This window comes from Tachysurus fulvidraco, chromosome 2, assembly GCF_022655615.1.
Source record: "Tachysurus fulvidraco isolate hzauxx_2018 chromosome 2, HZAU_PFXX_2.0, whole genome shotgun sequence".
NCBI lineage: Eukaryota > Metazoa > Chordata > Actinopteri > Siluriformes > Bagridae > Tachysurus > Tachysurus fulvidraco.
Genome location: NC_062519.1, coordinates 23094771 through 23113177, shown reverse-complemented (window position 1 = coordinate 23113177; position 18407 = coordinate 23094771). Strand labels below are relative to the sequence as shown.

The 18407-nt window shown below is 41.5% G+C and overlaps 1 protein-coding gene across 6 annotated transcripts in view; it reads left to right on the top strand.

Moving 5' to 3' along the window:
- Positions 1–406: 406 nt before the first annotated feature.
- vps13c (vacuolar protein sorting 13 homolog C) overlaps positions 407–18407 on the top strand; it is a 75422-nt gene continuing 57421 nt past the window's right edge. For 2 of the 6 annotated variants that reach the window (XM_047806790.1, XM_047806784.1), the window contains exons 1-14: positions 410–929; positions 9755–9798; positions 10738–10780; positions 13009–13104; positions 14104–14205; positions 15158–15267; positions 15366–15425; positions 15512–15571; positions 15803–15883; positions 17303–17360; positions 17621–17748; positions 17854–17960; positions 18049–18220; positions 18307–18369. In XM_047806790.1, coding sequence (XP_047662746.1) covers positions 830–929; positions 9755–9798; positions 10738–10780; positions 13009–13104; positions 14104–14205; positions 15158–15267; positions 15366–15425; positions 15512–15571; positions 15803–15883; positions 17303–17360; positions 17621–17748; positions 17854–17960; positions 18049–18220; positions 18307–18369 — 1224 coding nt within the window. In that variant the 5' untranslated portion in view covers positions 410–829. Of the gene's footprint in view, positions 930–9754; positions 9799–10737; positions 10781–13008; positions 13105–14103; positions 14221–14431; positions 14492–14826; positions 14896–15157; positions 15268–15365; positions 15426–15511; positions 15572–15802; positions 15884–17302; positions 17361–17620; positions 17749–17853; positions 17961–18048; positions 18221–18306; positions 18370–18407 lie in introns of all 6 variants that reach the window. The other 4 variants (XM_047806788.1, XM_047806779.1, XM_047806781.1 and 1 more) reach the window with 4 other exon arrangements.

Genomic DNA, 18407 nt, shown 5'->3' with positions numbered 1-18407 from the left:
GAGAGAGAGAGAGAGACAGAGAGAGAGTGTGTGTGAGTGAGAGACAGACAGAGAGAGAGAGTGTGTGAGAGACAGAGAGAGAGTGTGTGTGAGAGAGAGAGAGACAGACAGAGTGTGTGAGAGACAGACAGAGAGAGAGTGTGTGTGTGTGAGAGAGAGAGACAGACAGAGTGTGTGAGAGAGAGACAGATGGAGAGAGTGTGAGAGACAGAGTGTGAGAGTGAACGAGAGAGAGAGAGAGACAGGGGGAGAGACAGAGATACAGAGAGAGTCTGGTGTGTGTGTGAGAGAGATACAGTACAGTGAGAGAGAGTATGTGAGAGAGAGATAGAGTGAGCGACAGACAGACAGACAGAGAGACAGAGTGAGTGTGTGTGAGAGAGCGAGACAGACAGACAGAGAGAGTGTGTGTGAGAGAGGGAGACTTTATGCATCACCACCTAAGATTAATTTTGTGAAGATTTGAACAGAAAACTGAGATAAAAACCTCTCCTTTAACCCACAGACTAAGCTTAGTTTTACTGAACAGCTTCTAGTCTTACAGCAAGTTTCTAAAACATTAATAAAAGCCAAAATAAATGGTGTATTTAGAGGTAAACAAATTCATCCAGTCGCTGATCAAATGATGTAGTGTTCGGGAAGAGCAGACTGCGCATACGCGGCGCAAATCGGGTGGGGAATATGTTAGGTACGGGTAGGATTAAATAACCACGAGAAACCTGATTCGAGCCGTTCATTTCACTTGATACGAATGAGGAAGTAGAGAGTCACGTGAGCGGCGTGGTGTCTGTGCTGAAGCCTGCGGCGGAGCGCTGTGTTCTGGTCCATCATGGTCTTCGAGTCTTTGGTCAGTGACGTCCTGAACAGGTTTCTCGGTGACTATGTGGAAAACCTTGACAAATCGCAGCTGAAGATCGGTATTTGGGGAGGTGAGTGAAGAAGGTTATTGCGCTCTGCTGGCTAAAAGATATCCCCTGGTCTGATAAATAAAGTGTGAATAGACTGGAGACTGAGTTCCAGCGGTGTGGCAGTGTGTCTGTTACCTTACACCTGTGGTTTAATGTGGCATCCTTACAATGAACTGTCAGTGTGTGTCTGTTACTTTACACCTGTGGTTCAATGTAGCATCCTTACAAAGAACTGTCAGTGTGTCTGTTCGACTGAATGTCAGCGTGTGTCTGTCAGTGTGTGTCTGTTAGAGTGACTGTCAGTGTGTGTCTGTAAGAGTGACTGTCAGTGTGTGTCTGTCAGTGTGTGTCTGTTAGAGTGTGTCTGTTAGATTGACTGTCAGTGTGTGTCTGTTAGAGTGACTGTCAGTGTGTGTCTGTCAGTGTGTGTCTGTTAGAGTGTGTCTGTTAGATTGACTGTCAGTGTGTGTCTGTTAGAGTGACTGTCAGTGTGTGTCTGTTAGTGTTTCTTAGTGTGTCTGTCAGTGTGTGACTGTCAGTGTGTCTGTTCGAGTGAATGTCAGCGTGTGACTGTCAGTGTGTGTCTGTAAGAGTGACTGTCAGTGTGTGTCTGTCAGTGTGTGACTGTCAGTGTGTCTGTTAGAGTGACTGTCAGTGTGTGACTGTCAGTGTGTGTCTGTAAGAGTGACTGCCAGTGTGTGTCTGTCAGTGTGTGTCGGTTAGAGTGTGTCTGTTAGATTGACTGTCAGTGTGTGTCTGTTAGAGTGTGTCTGTTAGATTGACTGTCAGTGTGTGTCTGTTAGAGTGACTGTCAGTGTGTGTCTGTTAGTGTTTCTTAGTGTGTCTGTCAGTGTGTATCTGTCAGTGTGTGTCTGTTAGTGTGTGTCTGTTAGAGTGACTGTCAGTGTGTGTCTGTTAGAGTGTGTCTGTTAGATTGACTGTTAGAGTGTGTCTGTTTGAGTGACTGTCAGTGTGTGTCTGTTAGAGTGACTGTCAGTGTGTGTCTGTTAGTGTTTCTTAGTGTGTCTGTCAGTGTGTGACTGTCAGTGTGTGACTGTCAGTGTGTATCTGTCAGTGTGTGTCTGTTAGAGTGTGTCTGTTAGAGTGACTGTCAGTGTGTGTCTGTTAGAGTGACTGTCAGTGTGTGACTGTTAGGGGGACTGTCAGTGTGTGACTCAGTGTGTGTCTGTTAGAGTGACTGTCAGTGTGTGTCTGTTAGTGTTTCTTAGTGTGTGTCTGTCAGTGTGTGACTGTCAGTGTGTGTCTGTCAGTGTATGTCTGTTAGAGTGAATGCCAGTGTGTGTCTTTCAGTGTGCGTCTGTCAGTGTGTGTCTGTTAGAGTGACTGTCAGTGTTTGTCTGTTAGTGTGACTATCAATGTGTCTGTTAGTGTAACTGTCAGTGTGTGTCTGTCAGTGTGTGTCTGTTAGAGTGACTGTCAGTGTGTCTTTCAGTGTGTGTCTGTAAGAGTGACTGTCAGTGTGTGTCTGTCAGTGTGTGTCTGTTAGAGTGACTGTCAGTGTGTGTCTGTTAGTGTTTCTTAGTGTGTCTGTTAGTGTGTGTCTGTCAGTGTGTGACTGTCAGTGTGTGTCTGTCAGTGTATGTCTGTTAGAGTGAATGTCAGTGTGTGTCTTTCAGTGTGCGTCTGTCAGTGTGTGTCTGTTAGAGTGACTGTCAGTGTGTCTTTCAGTGTGTGTCTGTAAGAGTGACTGTCAGTGTGTGTCTGTCAGTGTGTGTCTGTCAGTGTGTGACTGTCAGTGTGTGACTGTCAGTGTGTGACTGTCAGTGTGTGTCTGTAAGAGTGACTGTCAGTGTGTGTCTGTCAGTGTGACTGTCAGTGTGTGACTGTCAGTGTGTGACTGTCAGTGTGTGACTGTCAGTGTGTGTCTGTAAGAGTGACTGTCAGTGTGTGTCTGTCAGTGTGTCTGTCAGTGTGTCTGTCAGTGTGACTGTCAGTGTGTCTGTCAGTGTGACTGTCAGTGTGACTGTCAGTGTGTGACTGTCAGTGTGTGTCTGTAAGAGTGACTGTCAGTGTGTGTCTGTTAGAGTGTGTCTGTTAGAGTGACTGCCAGTGTGTGTCTGTTAGAGTGTGTCTGTTAGAGTGTGTCTGTTAGAGTGTGTCTGTTAGAGTGTGTCTGTTAGAGTGACTGCCAGTGTGTGTCTGTTAGTGTGTCTGTTAGTGTGACTGCCAGTGTGTGTCTGTTAGAGTGTGTCTGTTAGAGTGTGTCTGTTAGAGTGTGTCTGTTAGAGTGACTGCCAGTGTGTGTCTGTTAGAGTGTGTCTGTTAGAGTGTGTCTGCTATAGTGTGTCTGTTAGAGTGACTGTCAGTGTGTGTCTGCTAGAGTGTGTCTGCTAGAGTGTGTCTGCTATAGTGTGTCTGTTAGAGTGACTGTCAGTGTGTGTCTGCTAGAGTGTGTCTGCTAGAGTGTGTCTGCTAGAGTGTGTCTGCTAGAGTGTGTCTGCTAGAGTGTGTCTGCTAGAGTGACTGCCAGTGTGTGTCTGTTAGAGTGTGTCTGTTAGAGTGTCTGTTAGAGTGTGTCTGTTAGAGTGTCTGTTAGAGTGTGTCTGTTAGATTGACTGCCAGTGTGTGTCTGTTAGAGTGACTGTTAGAGTGTGTCTGTTAGAGTGACTGCCAGTGTGTGTCTGTTAGAGTGTGTCTGTTAGAGTGTCTGTTAGAGTGTGTCTGTTAGATTGACTGCCAGTGTGTGTCTGTTAGAGTGTCTGTTAGAGTGTGTCTGTTAGATTGACTGCCAGTGTGTGTCTGTTAGAGTGACTGTCAGTGTGTGTCTGTCAGTGTGTGTCTGTCAGTGTGTCTGTCAGTGTGTCTGTCAGTGTGTCTGTCAGTGTGACTGTCAGTGTGACTGTCAGTGTGACTGTCAGTGTGACTGTTAGTGTCTGTCTGTCAGTGTGATTGTCACTGTGTGGTTCTTAGTGGGTGTTTGTTAGTGTGACTGTTAGTGTGCGTCTGTTAGTCTGTATCTGTTAGTGTCTTTGTCAGTGTTGATCAGCGTGTGATTATTAGTGTCTGTCGTTGTTCATGCTGAAGATTATCTGTGCAGATTTACATATTTTGTTTACAGTGTTCTGTGAGGTGAAGTTTCTTAAAGTGTGTCACACTGTTTGTACTTGTTGCTTGTTTCAGTACTGCTCAGCATTAGTAGTTTGTTTTGGTGTGTGTTTTTGGTCATACTGGGATCACATATCAGCTGAGTATATGCAATATGCAAATTAGATCATTTTACTTCCTGCTTGGTGGTGATAGGATTTTTGTCGAAATGAAAGTCTCACTACTATAGAGTTCAGATTTATCATTCTAACAGTGACTTTTAGATGCAGACACAGTCCTGTAATAATGGAGCTAACATAATGTAAGAAGTCTGCAGAGAGAGAGAGAGAGAGAGAGAGAGGGAGAGGGAGAGAGAAAGGGGGAGAGAAAGGGAGAGAGACACACCTGAGTCCACAGGTTTAATCAGTTGATGTTGACTTGGTTTAGAACAAAACACACACACACACACACACACACACACACACACACACACACACACACACACACACACACACACACATACAACAGAGTGTGTCCTGTATTGTGTGAAGCAGAAGCTGAAATATTTGCTGAATATACTATAGTTAAACTGTGTTCAAAATAGGCTTTACATCATACACACATTTACTGTGTTGATATTCCTGGGGTACTTATTAATATAATCCTTCACTAGCACTATAATACTGGTACAATAATAGGTTTCCATAGCAGAGTGTTTGAATCAAATAATAAAGCATTATGAATATCCACTGGTTGGTTATTGGTTGGCAAAAAGGACATCTGTCTGAAATGTTCTGTTTTTCTGTAAAGAAAACTTTTGGACTTCCTCAACCAAAAATTATGGACCTCCATGATCTGTTTTGTCCTTATAGGTAATATCCAAACAACTGATAAGCATCTGTGCAAATATAAGGAGATTGGGACCACATGAACAATGCTCTCTTTGGGATGTAGGTACAAATAAACCGAGAGAAATTAAGACATTTTGGTTCAGATGGTTAAACTGAAGAGTGTGTGTGTGCCCTGCGATAGGTTGGCACTCCATCCAGGGTGTATGACGCCTGGGATAGGCACAGGCTCCCCGTGACCCGAGGTAGTTCGGATAAGCGGTTGAAAATGAGTGAACGAGTGAGAGTGGTTAAACTGAATCTGAAGACAACAACCGAGGAACTGGTGAAGAAGATGGATGGAGGCAGTAAGGATAGTCAGTTATCATTATTTCAGTAGGGCTACTAAAAGAGACTGGATTCGAAAGTAAATAATGAATATGAAGGCCTTTAGAGTAACATTCTCTGCTTACAAGCATTTAACTGTTTGAACGATCATCACTAAATGTAGAGGAAGCACCGTGTTGAAGCTGTGTTTTGCTGAAAAAGCTTCTGGTTCACTTCAGAAAATTGATGTCATCCAGAGGAACGAAGATTATGTAGAAATATTAAAGCAACAGTTTCGTACATCCTCCGGAAAGATAAAAGCTGATAATGATCTTAACCAAACCACAAAGCTGCAACAAACTGGCTTAAAGACTGCAAAATCGAATGTCCCAAAATAAAGTCTGTGGTCCGGAAAGCACGAAGGCCCGAAGCTTGTGGAAGGTGACACAATGAGTAGGATTTAAATCAAGGAGGCCATACGGACCAATGCTAGTAAGTAGTGTACTGTATGTAAACCCATGACCCACTCAAAATCTGATACGGGATACACTCGATTGTTCTTTTTAATGCTAAAAATTTAGGAACTCTAATACACTTAACACAGGAAATGAGCAGAGCGCATCTGCTCATTTATGCAGTTAAGCAGTCAGCCGACCGGCTCGCAGACTCGCCGCAAAAACAGGATATCGCTTCAGACCTTTGTGTGTGAAAATTCCTTGAGATTTTCTGTAGTATCTGTTACCAACAGCCAAGTCAGAGAGATCAGACTTCTTCCCATTCTGATGTATGATATGATCCTGTGTGATTTTATGCGTTCTTCTGCCACATGATTGGCTAACTGGTTAATCATAAAGACCGGTTGATAATAATAAATAAATGTGAGGTGTTACTAATGAAGTGTATGGTGGGTGTTTATCGGTGAGTGTTTACATACATGTAGTACACTTTAGTAGAGATCACGTCCCTGAAGGTATCGGAACGGCCAAATGCAATTCTATTGTTTTCTTTCTAAACCGAAGACATTTGGGTTCGAGATCGAAACACGGACTTTCGCCTCGATGTTTTAAACCAGTTCGTACCTTTGGTGGCAGCCCATGCAATATTTATTTGAGCAAAAGTATTGGAACAGATCGTCTTAAACTAGGTGACACGAGAAATTCGTTTGTGTGTCATGTAATTCATTAGACAAATGCTATTACTAAACTTTTATGGATATGTTGTCAAGTTTAAACAGCTCTCTGTCTCCTCTTCAGGAGATGAAATGTAATCAGTACTCAGGACTTGTCCAGTCTAAAACCATTCACTTTCTCACCTGATGAAGTGTTTTGTTGACTGCTGGTGATTTTTGGTGCATGATGGATTTTCTCCTGATTAGACTGGATATACGTATTTCTCTGTAAATGATCGGACAGAATGTTTCTGAATTCATTCGTCGTGCACTCCATCCATCATCAATAAAGATTAGGTAGAATGTTCCAGAAGCTGCCACGTGCAAGCTCAAGGTTGCTGGTGATGTCACTGATTGTTGTTTTGGGGATTTTCCTCACAGCTCTCACAATGTTTTTTACCAGCTGCTGTTATTTTCCTAAGCCAGCCTGTTTGGGTTCTTAGTACAGCACTAGGGTTCTTTCTTCTAAATAATGCTGCATTGACTTTACCCAGTGTTTGTGAAATGCTTTGTGAATTGATTTTTTTTCTTCTCAGCTTCAAAATGGTTTGCTTTTCTCCCGTCTCTGGTTTTCGTGTCGGTTTATTCTTTTGCCTACAAATGCAGTATTCACAAGTGAAACCCAGGTCTCAAACCCAAAGCAGACGTTCGGTGCTATTCGATGTTTAAACAATCAACTTATCGGGACCCGATAAACACCCGTTAATGACACGTTCCAATATTTTTGCACACTTGAAAAAAATAGGTGGGTTCAAACAGAAGGTGTCATGTTCAGTCATTTAGCATATCAGGAAGTGAAAAATACAATTCAGACCCAGTCATATGAGATGATCTTTTGATCTCAATGTACTTAAATCATGCATATAAACGTCTACACTTCTACAGACTCAGTAGGTATAAAGCCGTTGGCAGCCTCATCCACAAAACCCGTTCAACAGTGTGAAAAATCCTGGACTTTCCTCCTGAGAAACATCAGTCTTAACTATTCCATATCCAGAAAAACAATGAGGTCTTGTGCACAAGAACCACAAACACTAATCGGATTGAATAAAACCTTGTGCTGTTTCTGCTTTTTATCCTTTTAAAAGACTTTTTTCTTGATAAGTCTATTCTTGCTTCTCCTTCTTGCTCTATTTCTGCTCACAAATATCCATAAATATCATATATATATATATATATATATATATATACGTATATATATATATATATATATATATATATATATATATATTTATATTTATATTTATATACACACACACACACACACACACACACACACACACACACACACACACACACACACACACACACAGTACAGACCAAAAGTTTGGACACACCTTCCAAAAGTTTGGACACACCACCTTTTCAACAGGACAATGACCCCAAACACACCTCCAGGCTGTGTAAGGGCTATTTGACCATGAAGGAGAGTGATGGGGTGCTGCGCCAGATGACCTGGCCTCCACAGTCACCGGACCTGAACCCAATCGAGATGGTTTGGGGTGAGCTGGACCGCAGAGTGAAGGCAAAAGGGCCAACAAGTGCTAAGCATCTCTGGGAACTCCTTCAAGACTGTTGGAAGACCATTTCAGGTGACTACCTCTTGAAGCTCATCAAGAGAATGCCAAGAGTGTGCAAAGCAGTAATCAAAGCAAAAGGTGGCTACTTTGAAGAACCTAGAATATGACATATTTTCAGTCATTTCACACTTTTTTGTTATGTAATTACACACGTGTTAATACATAGTTTTGATGCCTTCAGTGTGAATCTGCAATTTTCGTAGTCATGAAAATAAAGAAAACTCTTTGAATGAGAAGTTGTGTCCAAACTTTTGGTCTGTATTGTGTGTATGTGTGTATATATATATAATTGACAATGAGGAAGGGAATAGCAAAAAATATATTTTTATATAATAGAGTATAGTTTTATTATAGAATTAAATTGGTGAAATTCTGACTAGCTCATAGATAAATGCGAGCTGTCATTTGCTCCGATTTCATTTGTAAAACTTGGTCGCTCACTATTAAGGAGCTCTTGTACTGTAAGTGTATTCATGAAAAGTGAAAGTGAAGTGACATACAGCTACAGTAAGTACGGTGACGCATACTCAGAGAATTCGTTCTCTGCATTTAACCCATCCAAAGTTAGCACTGGACCTCTCTCTCCATCCCCACTGTTCTATGCCCCCCCCCCCCCCCTTTTTTTTTGCACTGTCACTTTAACTCTGGACTTGCACAGCACAGGGCCACTTTATACACTATTTACACACCATACTGCACACTTTAAGGACAATCTTTAAAAACCATACACATTTATGTATATGTATATTTATGTATATGTATATACATTATTTCTTCATTTATATTTTCATAATTTTATATAGTTTTTTATATAGTTTACACTTTTTTATTATTTTATTCTTATTTTATTTTTTGCTTTTTTATACCTTTTTTTATTTTTTTTTATATATTTTTTATTCTTATACCGGACAGTTGCATAAAGCATTTCACTGCATATCGTACCCTGTATGTATGTGTATGTGACAAATAAAATTTGATTTGATTTGATTTGAAGTGCACACACACAGCAGTGAACACACACACACACACACTGTGAACACAGACCCGGAGCAGTGGGCAGCCATTTTTGCAGCCTGTAACTGTCGAGTGCAAATAGTTAGAGCAGTAAATAGAAATACACAGAAACAAACTAGTTAACCAGTTTGTACAAATAACTCCAATATTTCTTTAGAAACTTTTTTTTATTTTATTTTGCTTTGCATGTTTTTGGTTACCCAGGACCAGTCCACTGGCTCGAAGTCCGCTTGGATACCAGATACCGGTACAGTCTTGGATACCGTACATGACTTACAAAAGAAGATCTCTTATCTACTAAGCCGCTGTTGAGTCTATTGAGATTTAGCAGGAGACATGGCATATATCAAACACGGTTAGCACGTTCGCCTCACACCTCCAGGGTCGGGGTTCGATTCCCACCTCCGCCTTGTGTGTGTGGAGTTTGCATGTTCTCCCCGTGCCTCTGGGGTTTTCTCCGGGTACTCCGGTTTCCTCCCCCGGTCCAAAGACATGCATGGTAGGTTGATTGGCATCTCTGGAAAAATTGTCCATATTGTGTGATTGCGTGAGTGAATGAGAATGTGTGTGTGCACTGCGTTGGGATGGCACTCCGTCCAGGGTGTATCCTGCCTCGATGCCCGATGACGCCTGAGATAGGCACAGGCTCCCCGTGACCCGAGGTAGTTCGGATAAGCGGTTGAAAATGAATGAGTGATTGTTATCTGCCATGGAAATCAACCAGCCTTTCCTGGACCTCCTGTTGTAAAAGAAAGCACGCACACCTCCATAATAAAATCACAGCTTTAGTGCACTTTAATGGCAGGCTTCTGAATGTGAGCTGTAAGAAAAGTGTAACTGGGATTTATGTGACGAATAATTACTAACTATTACCTTTCTTTCTAGGTGATGTGGTTCTGGAAAACCTACGAGTGAGGGAGAACACATTGGTAGGCAGAATTCTTTATTCATTTTGACGTAATTAACGTACGTTTGTTGTATTCATCCACTTTGTCGAAATGGAAAAGTCTGAATAGCATACTGTACAACATTGCTTGTTAGATCAGTATAGATACGCTAAAGCTGTTGGTCATACAATCCGGTCAGATTTTGGTGATGTTATTTTAACCGCTTCTATCCATATCACCTGGATATCATCTCATTCCTTTACACACGCAATGAAGTGTCATAGGTTTACTGTAGCTATAAATACTTTCATGCCGAAGCCAATCTCACAGTGTGTAATGGCTTATACAGGCTGGATTCAAGGTGGATGATGGCAAGGTGGATGATGGCCAAGATAGATACAGGTTACCCATTCCAGGTTTCCTTGGGCCTATTAGAACTCCGATACCTTCTCATACTGTTCCGTTCGGACAACCTAGTGACATTATACCTATACATTATATTGGGGCGGTGGTGGCTCAACTGGTTACGGCTCTGGTTTGTTGATCGGAGGATCAGGGTTCAAGGCCCAGCACAGGCAAGCTGCCACTGCTGGGCCCTTGAACAAGATCCTCAACCTGCCCTGCTCCAGGGGTGCTGTATCATAGCTGCCCCTGTATGTGAAGAAAAGAATTCCACTGCTGTAATGTACAGTATATGAGGCGATAATAAAGGCTTCTATGCCCTCGTTCTCTTCTATTCTATTATTAGTTACCACAGAGGCCCAAGATTGAGAAATACTTGGGCCTCAGAAAGTACACATGCATGAAGATGATATCCAGGTGTTAGACACCACCCTTGGTGGTTTAAGCATATTAATGTCACAATAACATTATTAGGTGTGTATTGTATCAAGGGTATTAAGGGTAATTAAGGGTAACTCTCTAATAACATACTGTATATACTGTCTAACATTAAAAAATATATTGTTTTTTTCCCCCCAGAGTGAACTGGATGTACCATTTAAAGTGAAGGCTGGGCAAATCGGTAACATGTTCATGTTCATTTAAGACGTGTAGTGGATATAAACATACACTTTAACACCTGATGTAGTATCCCAGTGATAGATTTATAACCAAACAGCGTGCTTTGACTAATTGCTTTTCGATTAATTTTCCCTTTCCTTAATTTACTTTATTGACGCTTTTAAAAACAGGATTAATTTTACCCTTTGTGGAAAAGCATTATAAAATATTCGACGTTATCCGATTCTGATGATGATAAGTGGTAAACAGACACCGATATTTCATCACCAATAGACATGCCAACTTTATATAAGGTCTTTGTTTTAGATAGGGCGATATACATTCTGCTAATTAGCTCAATCTCACGCTGAAAATACGAAAGCTAAGATTTAATTCTAGTATATCTATTTTAAAAAACTGAAATGCCCTCACTTAGTGGTTAGCACGTTTGCCTCACACCTCCAGGGTTGGGGTTCGATTCCCACCTCCGCCTTGTGTGTGTGGAGTTTGCATGTTCTCCCCGTGCCTCAGGGGTTTCCTCCGGCTCCCCCGGTTTCCTCCCCTGGTCCAAAGACATGCATGGTAGGTTGATTGGCATCTCTGGAAAATGTGTGAGTGAGTGAATGAGAGTCCAGGGTGTATCCTGCCTCGATGCCCAATGACGCCTGAGATAGGCACAGGGTCCCTGTGACCCAAGAAGTTCAGATAAGCGGTAGAAAATGAATGAATGAATGAATGAATGAATGAATGAAAATGCTCTCAAAAAAAGCCCCATTTCACCAATCATTAGAAATTCTTATGGCCAAAATGTAAATGAATCTCATTTCTAATTTACCGGGTTCATCTGAGTCTTTAGGAACTTCACTGTGTTGACACACTGAACATATTCCATTGGTCACTTATTAACATGAGAAGCTTGTAAATAAATGGGTCAGTAGCCATAAAAACAGTTATACTGTATGGTTATAAAATGTACCATTAGGGCATTTAAAATAGAACTGGAAATCAATAAGATTCAACAAGATCGAAAGATGCCACTGTCAGGCCATGTGTACTGTTTGGAGTGTATTCCAGAAGAAAGGAACCTCAAAAGAAAGCATGTGGAAATGCATTTTGGATAAACCCCATTGAAAACCTTTGGGTTGAGCATAAGTACTGGAGAGATTCTCTAGACCAGTGGTCCCCAACCTTTTTTTTTAGCCGCGGACCAGTCCATGTTTGATCATTTTACCGCGGCCCGCGGGTGGTGGGGGGTGGCGGCTATACAATTAAATTAAAATTAATAATTTTAATTTAATTGTATTTAAACATGCCTTCTTAACTCACTACAACGCTAAATCAATGAGAACCCTGAGCTTGTTTCTTTGCAACGAGACGGTTCCATCTGGGGTAATAGGAGACAATGACACCCAAAGTGTGTTGCTTATGTCCAGTTTATTCCGTTGTTTTGTTTTGGTTGCCATCACTGCAGAAAACCCCGCTTCACACAGATAGCATGTCGGAAATGGCAATTGGGATTTAAGTGCTGTGGTGACAATCTCAGGGTATTCCGCCATGACTTTAATCCAGAACACCGGCAGAGTCTCAGAGTTGAACAAACACAATATACACGTACACCAAGCATTGTTAAACATGACAAAGTACCGGTGAACAGAGAGAAGAGCGATACACACCTTCTCTCTCCACCAAAGCTACAACACCACTGCCGCTTGCAGCCGCTCAGCTCCAGACGTCACCTAAACCCTGCCCGAGATCACGAAATTTTGCGCATGCGTGGTATTGGTGCGGCTTTAGGTGACGTCTCTCAGCTCCCGGTTAACCTCTCGTCCATGGAAAGTTGCACAAACCTGAGAGAAATACACCACATTAAATAAAATGGAAATAATTTAATGTTCCTTCTGTGGCCCGGTAACATTTGGTCCACGGCCCGGTACCGGGGGTTGGGGACCACTGCTCTAGAGAACCATCTAGAAGTTCATTCTTAAATGTACTTACAAGCTGAAAGTTGTGAGATTAAGCTAATTAAACCCTAGGGTTTTTTTGTCACTAAAAGAGAACGTAGGTGCCCTAAATGACGGCCCTGGCTGTATTAGGTTGATGTTTTTTTTATAGTCAAAAGTTCTGTTAAAACCTAGTTTGTAACGTGTTTTGTTTGCGAATAGCAGAGACGTTATTGTTCATGTGTTTAAAGAAGATGCCTCGTAAATAGAGAAACATTAGTCGTGTTCACTTCACTCTATTTTTTTCTAGGCAAGCTAACATTAAAAATCCCCTGGAAGAATCTCTACAGTGAGGCTGTGGTTGCTACCTTGGATGGTCTCTATCTCCTCGTGGTTCCTGAAGCAAGTGAGTTTTGAAGCATTTAAAGCATTGACTAAACCCAACACAAATTCCTGTTCATTCCAGCGCTGCAATATGACATGGATATGTTATTTTTCACTGGCAAAGGATTTGAAGACTTTTGGCAGAGACTCAGAGTTTACGATGACCCATTAGTTCCTCAGGAGCTCTTTGTTGGACTGTTATAAACCGTTGTAGAAAAGACATTATTTACATTTACATTGTTTACTATCCGGTGTCACCCAAATGAGGATGGGTTCCATTCTGAGTCTGGTTCCTTTCAAGGTTTCTTCCTCATATCATCTCAGGGAGTTTTTCTGTTGCTGTACCTCTGTAAAGCTGCTTTGAGACAATGTCAAACGTGCTAAGTACTGGTCTAGAATTCAGTTATATTTTCTCATGTTTCGGCTGATGATATGTTATCACTGGGAAACATGACCGTAGACGGACCTCACAGTGGTTACTGAGAGTCAGGACTAGTTTTTTTTTTTTTTTTTGTAAATCTCTCTTCAACCAGAAATGTATTTCCCATATCTTTTAAAAAAAAAAATAGTGTGAACATGTGAGTGGAAGAATACTGTACACCAGTCCACTGTGAAGTACCTTAATGGCACCTTGCATTATAGCATTCTGGGTCTTTACCTTCAGAAAAAAGCCAAGCGACAGTTATTAAACTTGATGGTTATTTAACTTGAAGTATCTTTGATCCTGGGGGAGCACGGTGGCTTAGTGGTTAGTACGTTCGCCTCACACCTCCAGGGTTGGGGGTTCGATTCCCGCCTCCGCCTTGTGTGTGTGGAGTTTGCATGTTCTAGGCACAGGCTCCCCGTGACCCGAGAAGTTTGGATAAGCGGTAGAAAATGAATGAATGAATGAATGAATCTTTGATCCTTTAGATCCATCATCCTTTAGATCCATCAACTTAAAGTTGTAACGTCACTCTTTCCTTCTCATTTCTCATCGTTGTTCTTTTCCCTCGTTCTTCACGCTTCCTGTGTTTTGAAGGCATCAAATATGACGCAGCTAAAGAAGAGCGCCATCTCCAGGAGTCTAAACAGAGGGAGCTTCAGCGTATCGAGGAGGCCTTGCAGCTGGTGGCACGCAGAGGTAAAGACAGGACACGTATGTAGAAGTCAGGAAAAAAAAAAAACAAGCGCTGTATGTTTCAAATCACCTCAGTTGACTGTCTCGTCGTTTAATAATCATGGTTTACTAACCGATGCCTTATTAATCTTCTCTGTTAATCTGTTTACCCGCACTCTCTCACTGTGTCACTCTCTAATGCTAACAACTCTGTATTCCTTTGCTTCCTGCTTTGCGTGGCTGCGTGCAGACTCTCAAGCGGGAGAGTTTGTGTTTAATCTGGAGAGTTATGTGTATAAGGACACTCGCGGTACGTACAGAACCGCTGACGGTTCTTTTTTCAGAGAGAATTTGCTGCTTGTGTGTGTGTGTGTGTGTGTGTGTGTGTGTGTGTGTGTGTGTGTGTGTGTGTGTGTGTGTGTGTGTACAGTAGAGATGAGTCGATTCTGATAGCTCAGTACATCAGTAAATCATTATTTGATCTTATTTTTTAATAAACAAATTGACTTTTGCCTTTTGAACGTGAGTGTATGAGTTTGTTGGCAGGTTTTCCTGTGTGTGCTTTTTCTCTGTTGTGTTTGTATGATCTTTTCCCTTCTCTCTTGTATTGACCGTTTTCTCTCTCTCAACGCTACACTCTGTAAGACAAAGGACGTAAACGTAAAGATCACAAAAAACACTTAAGGATGTGTAAAAAGCATGAGCACAAACCAGGTAGGTGTTTGTGGTTTAGTGCCGGTGACCTCATCGTCTGTAGCATAGAATTAAACCTGATTACGTCTTATTATCGTCTAGTGTCCCGTCTGTCTGTCTGTCTGTCTGTCTGTCTGTCTGTCTGCCTGTCTGTCTGCCTGTCTGTCTGTCTGTCTGTCTTTCTGATTAGCAGTCCTGCATGACTAACACTACTTGAGGCTTAGAATCATGAACGATACGTTTTTGTTTCCTCCGTTAACTTTCTTGTCCTTTCCCGTTATAGAGAAGCCTCCGGATGAGAAGAAAGACACGTTTGCTGAGAAACTGTGCACACAAATAATCAAAAACCTTCAGGTCAAGATCAGCAGCATTCACATCAGATATGAGGATGATGTAAGTATCCTGCTTTGTGAAGGCTGTTGGTCAATAGTATCATCATGTCGTTGTTTATTGAGTGCGCATTTAATCGGGGGTGTTTCTATATAAACCAGGTTTCTGACCCTCAGAAGCCCCTTTCCGTGGGAATGACTCTATCTGAACTCAGCCTACAGGTCAGATCTCACATCCGCTTTATTACGTGCAATTATTCTTACACATTCATTTCAAATGATACGTAACGTTCTTTTTATTCCCACAGACCACAGATGAGAACTGGAGGACTTGTATTTTAAATGAAGCCGTCAAAATAATCTACAAGGTAAACTGCAGTGTGACTGAAGATCGTTTTTTGTTCATTTACAATTGCGGAGGATATTTTTTGCAGCATGTCATGGAGTGACATTGTGTGTGTGTGTGTGTGTCTGTGTGTATATGTCTGTGTGTGTATATGTCTGTGTATGTGTCTGTGTGTGTCTGTGTGCGTCTCTGTGTGTGTGTGTATATGTCTGTGTGTGTGTGTGTGTGTGTGTGTGTGTGTGTGTGTTTTCAGCTGGGTCGTTTGGAGTGTCTGTGCGTCTACTGGAATGTTAACAGTCCTATCTTCTACAGAGACTCCTGGGAGGTGATAGTGGTAAGTTTTCTCTTTCTGTCTTAGACTTTATATTTATTAAAGAAGACTCCATAGCGGTATCAAAAGTTTTCCCCGTTAGCATTTTAGCATAACCTGTGGTAACTCTAATTCATCTTGTTCGAGTTAGAGTTACGCTATAAACATGAAATAACGTGAATATTAAATGATAAGAATCATTTTTGAGCTGCATTGTGCATTTTTGGCTAACTCGCATGCAGCTAGCTATGCTAACTATCAAAAATAAAAAGAAAGTAAACACTGAGAAAAAGCCTGTAATGGGGTATGAAAGGTCCAGAGTCATTTTACTGCCCTGTTTTTCTTTGAGCATGAGGGTGTTAGCTAGTTAGCATTGTTATCAAACAGATGAGATTCTGTAGCTAGCGTTATACTTCATAGACATCTGTGCAGGTGAAGTCAGGGCTCTCAAGTTTTGAAGACCGGCAAGAGTGACATTTCCAACCCCCCAGCACCCAATATAAAAATGTTTCACCAGGATCACTGAACACATTTAACCAAATACAAGTATTTGTTCAAATTCCATTTATTAACGTGAGAGAGAGAGAGAGATTATGACTGGTGGTGTTTATTGAGAGTGTTTGTTGCCTTTTTGGACTCCTTTGTTATTTGTAATGTTGCTCTCATTTAAAACAGCTCGGCTCAAGCCCAGTCATTTTCAGGGTCATGATTGGGGACAATGTCCCGTTCAGAGACAAGCTGTTTCGTGTTGAGGTTTTGTTCGGACCCACCCTTGAAAATATCCTCTCTACTGAATGTTTGTTTTTCATTGGTTGTTGCATTAAATCTTACCCAGATAGTGCTATTTCCTGATTGGCTGTTGTGTAGCCTCTTTTTTTGATTGTCTGATAAGTGTCAGGCTCGACTAAGAACTCCAGGGGAGACGCGCTTGATTCCTGCCCGGTTCCATAGAGAGCGGTGCGGAGTGATACATTTTGGGCGCTGCGGCTTATTAAATATATGATAAATAGTCCAAAAGTTTTTCTGCGTGAGAAATACAATGTGTGGCGGGAGAGCGTGAGAAAAGACCAGAATGCGTGACTGTCACTCTCAATGCGTGACACTCAACAGCCCTGTGATGTATTTTTCTAAGCCTTACCAGGCTCTTGAAAAGATATAATGTTTTAGTTATGTAAAGAAGAAATGCTTAAACGGTTCAACTTGTTACACGGATTGTGTTTACACACCACTCCAGGAGCCATGGTGCTCCCGTTTAGCTCCTTTCCCTCCTGGCATTAATACTTTTGAAACCTTCTGATTTAAATAAGCCCCACTTGCTGTAGTGTGGATTATTATGGAGTCAAAAATTGCAGTGTGTACAGTTTTTTTTTTTTAAATTTTCATTTTAACAAGAAACACAGTGATTCAGATTTAGTTTCATTTCCGCCTCCTGATATTTTGCAGGACAAACTAAAAACAGGAATCAGCAGCAAAGATGAAGAACTGAAAGGCTATGAATACAGTACGTATCACATGGTTAATGAAAATTATGAACGAAAGCAAGTCTGATTTGCTGTTCTTGTTTTAAATAATTTGTCACTAAAAGAATTACTAATTGCTTGGAATTGAATATATTTTACTCTTAGTAATACTGCACCAGACTGAATGCACAGTAGTTTATTACAAAATCAATTTTTTTCATAAGTCATGTTTTGATGCTTAATGTTGTGTGATTGTTAATATTACAGCATTGTAAATCACATGCGACTTTACACTTCACAGTTTTCAAACCCATTTTTGCTTCCGCCAAGATCTGCATCAACCCAAACGCTGACGTTGAGCTTCAATCCCCGAAAGCGAAGGTGCACCTGGAGGTGCAGAACATAGCTATTGAAATTAGCAAGCCACAGGTATAATAGGTGTTTTAACACGGTTACACCGCGTCACACACGTCACGCAAACGGTTGTTAACGTCCGTCTTGTGTGTAGTTACAACTGAACACCGTTTCTTGCAGTACCTTTCTGTGTTGGAGCTGTTAGAGTCGGTAGATTGCATGGTGAAAAATGCTCCATACAGGAAGTTCAGACCAGATGTTCCTCTAAACAGACACGCCAGACAGTGGTGAGTGAAGGGTGAACACTGGAAATACATAGCCTGGTGTTTATTTAGTGAAATGAAGCTTTCTCCTGAAGTCTCTGTGGATTTTCAGGTGGCAGTACAGCATCAACAGTGTGTTGGAGGTGCACATTCGGCGTTTTAACCAGATGTGGAGGTGGACTCATATCAAGGGACACAGGCAGAGACTTAAAGCCTACAAGATGGCGTATAAAACCAAACTGACTCACGGCAAGCTCAAGGAAGACACCGAAAAACAGATCCTGGTACGGAAAGCATCCTCCGTGAGATTTCTGTGCAACGCGTCTTCATGTTATTGCTAATTACAATTGATGATGAATTTTTATTTTAGGAACTGGAGAAGGTTCTAGATGTGTTTAATATCACCCTGGCCAGACAACAAGCACAGATGGAGGTACGAATAGATAAACATGCAGTGCAGAGTTAAAGATA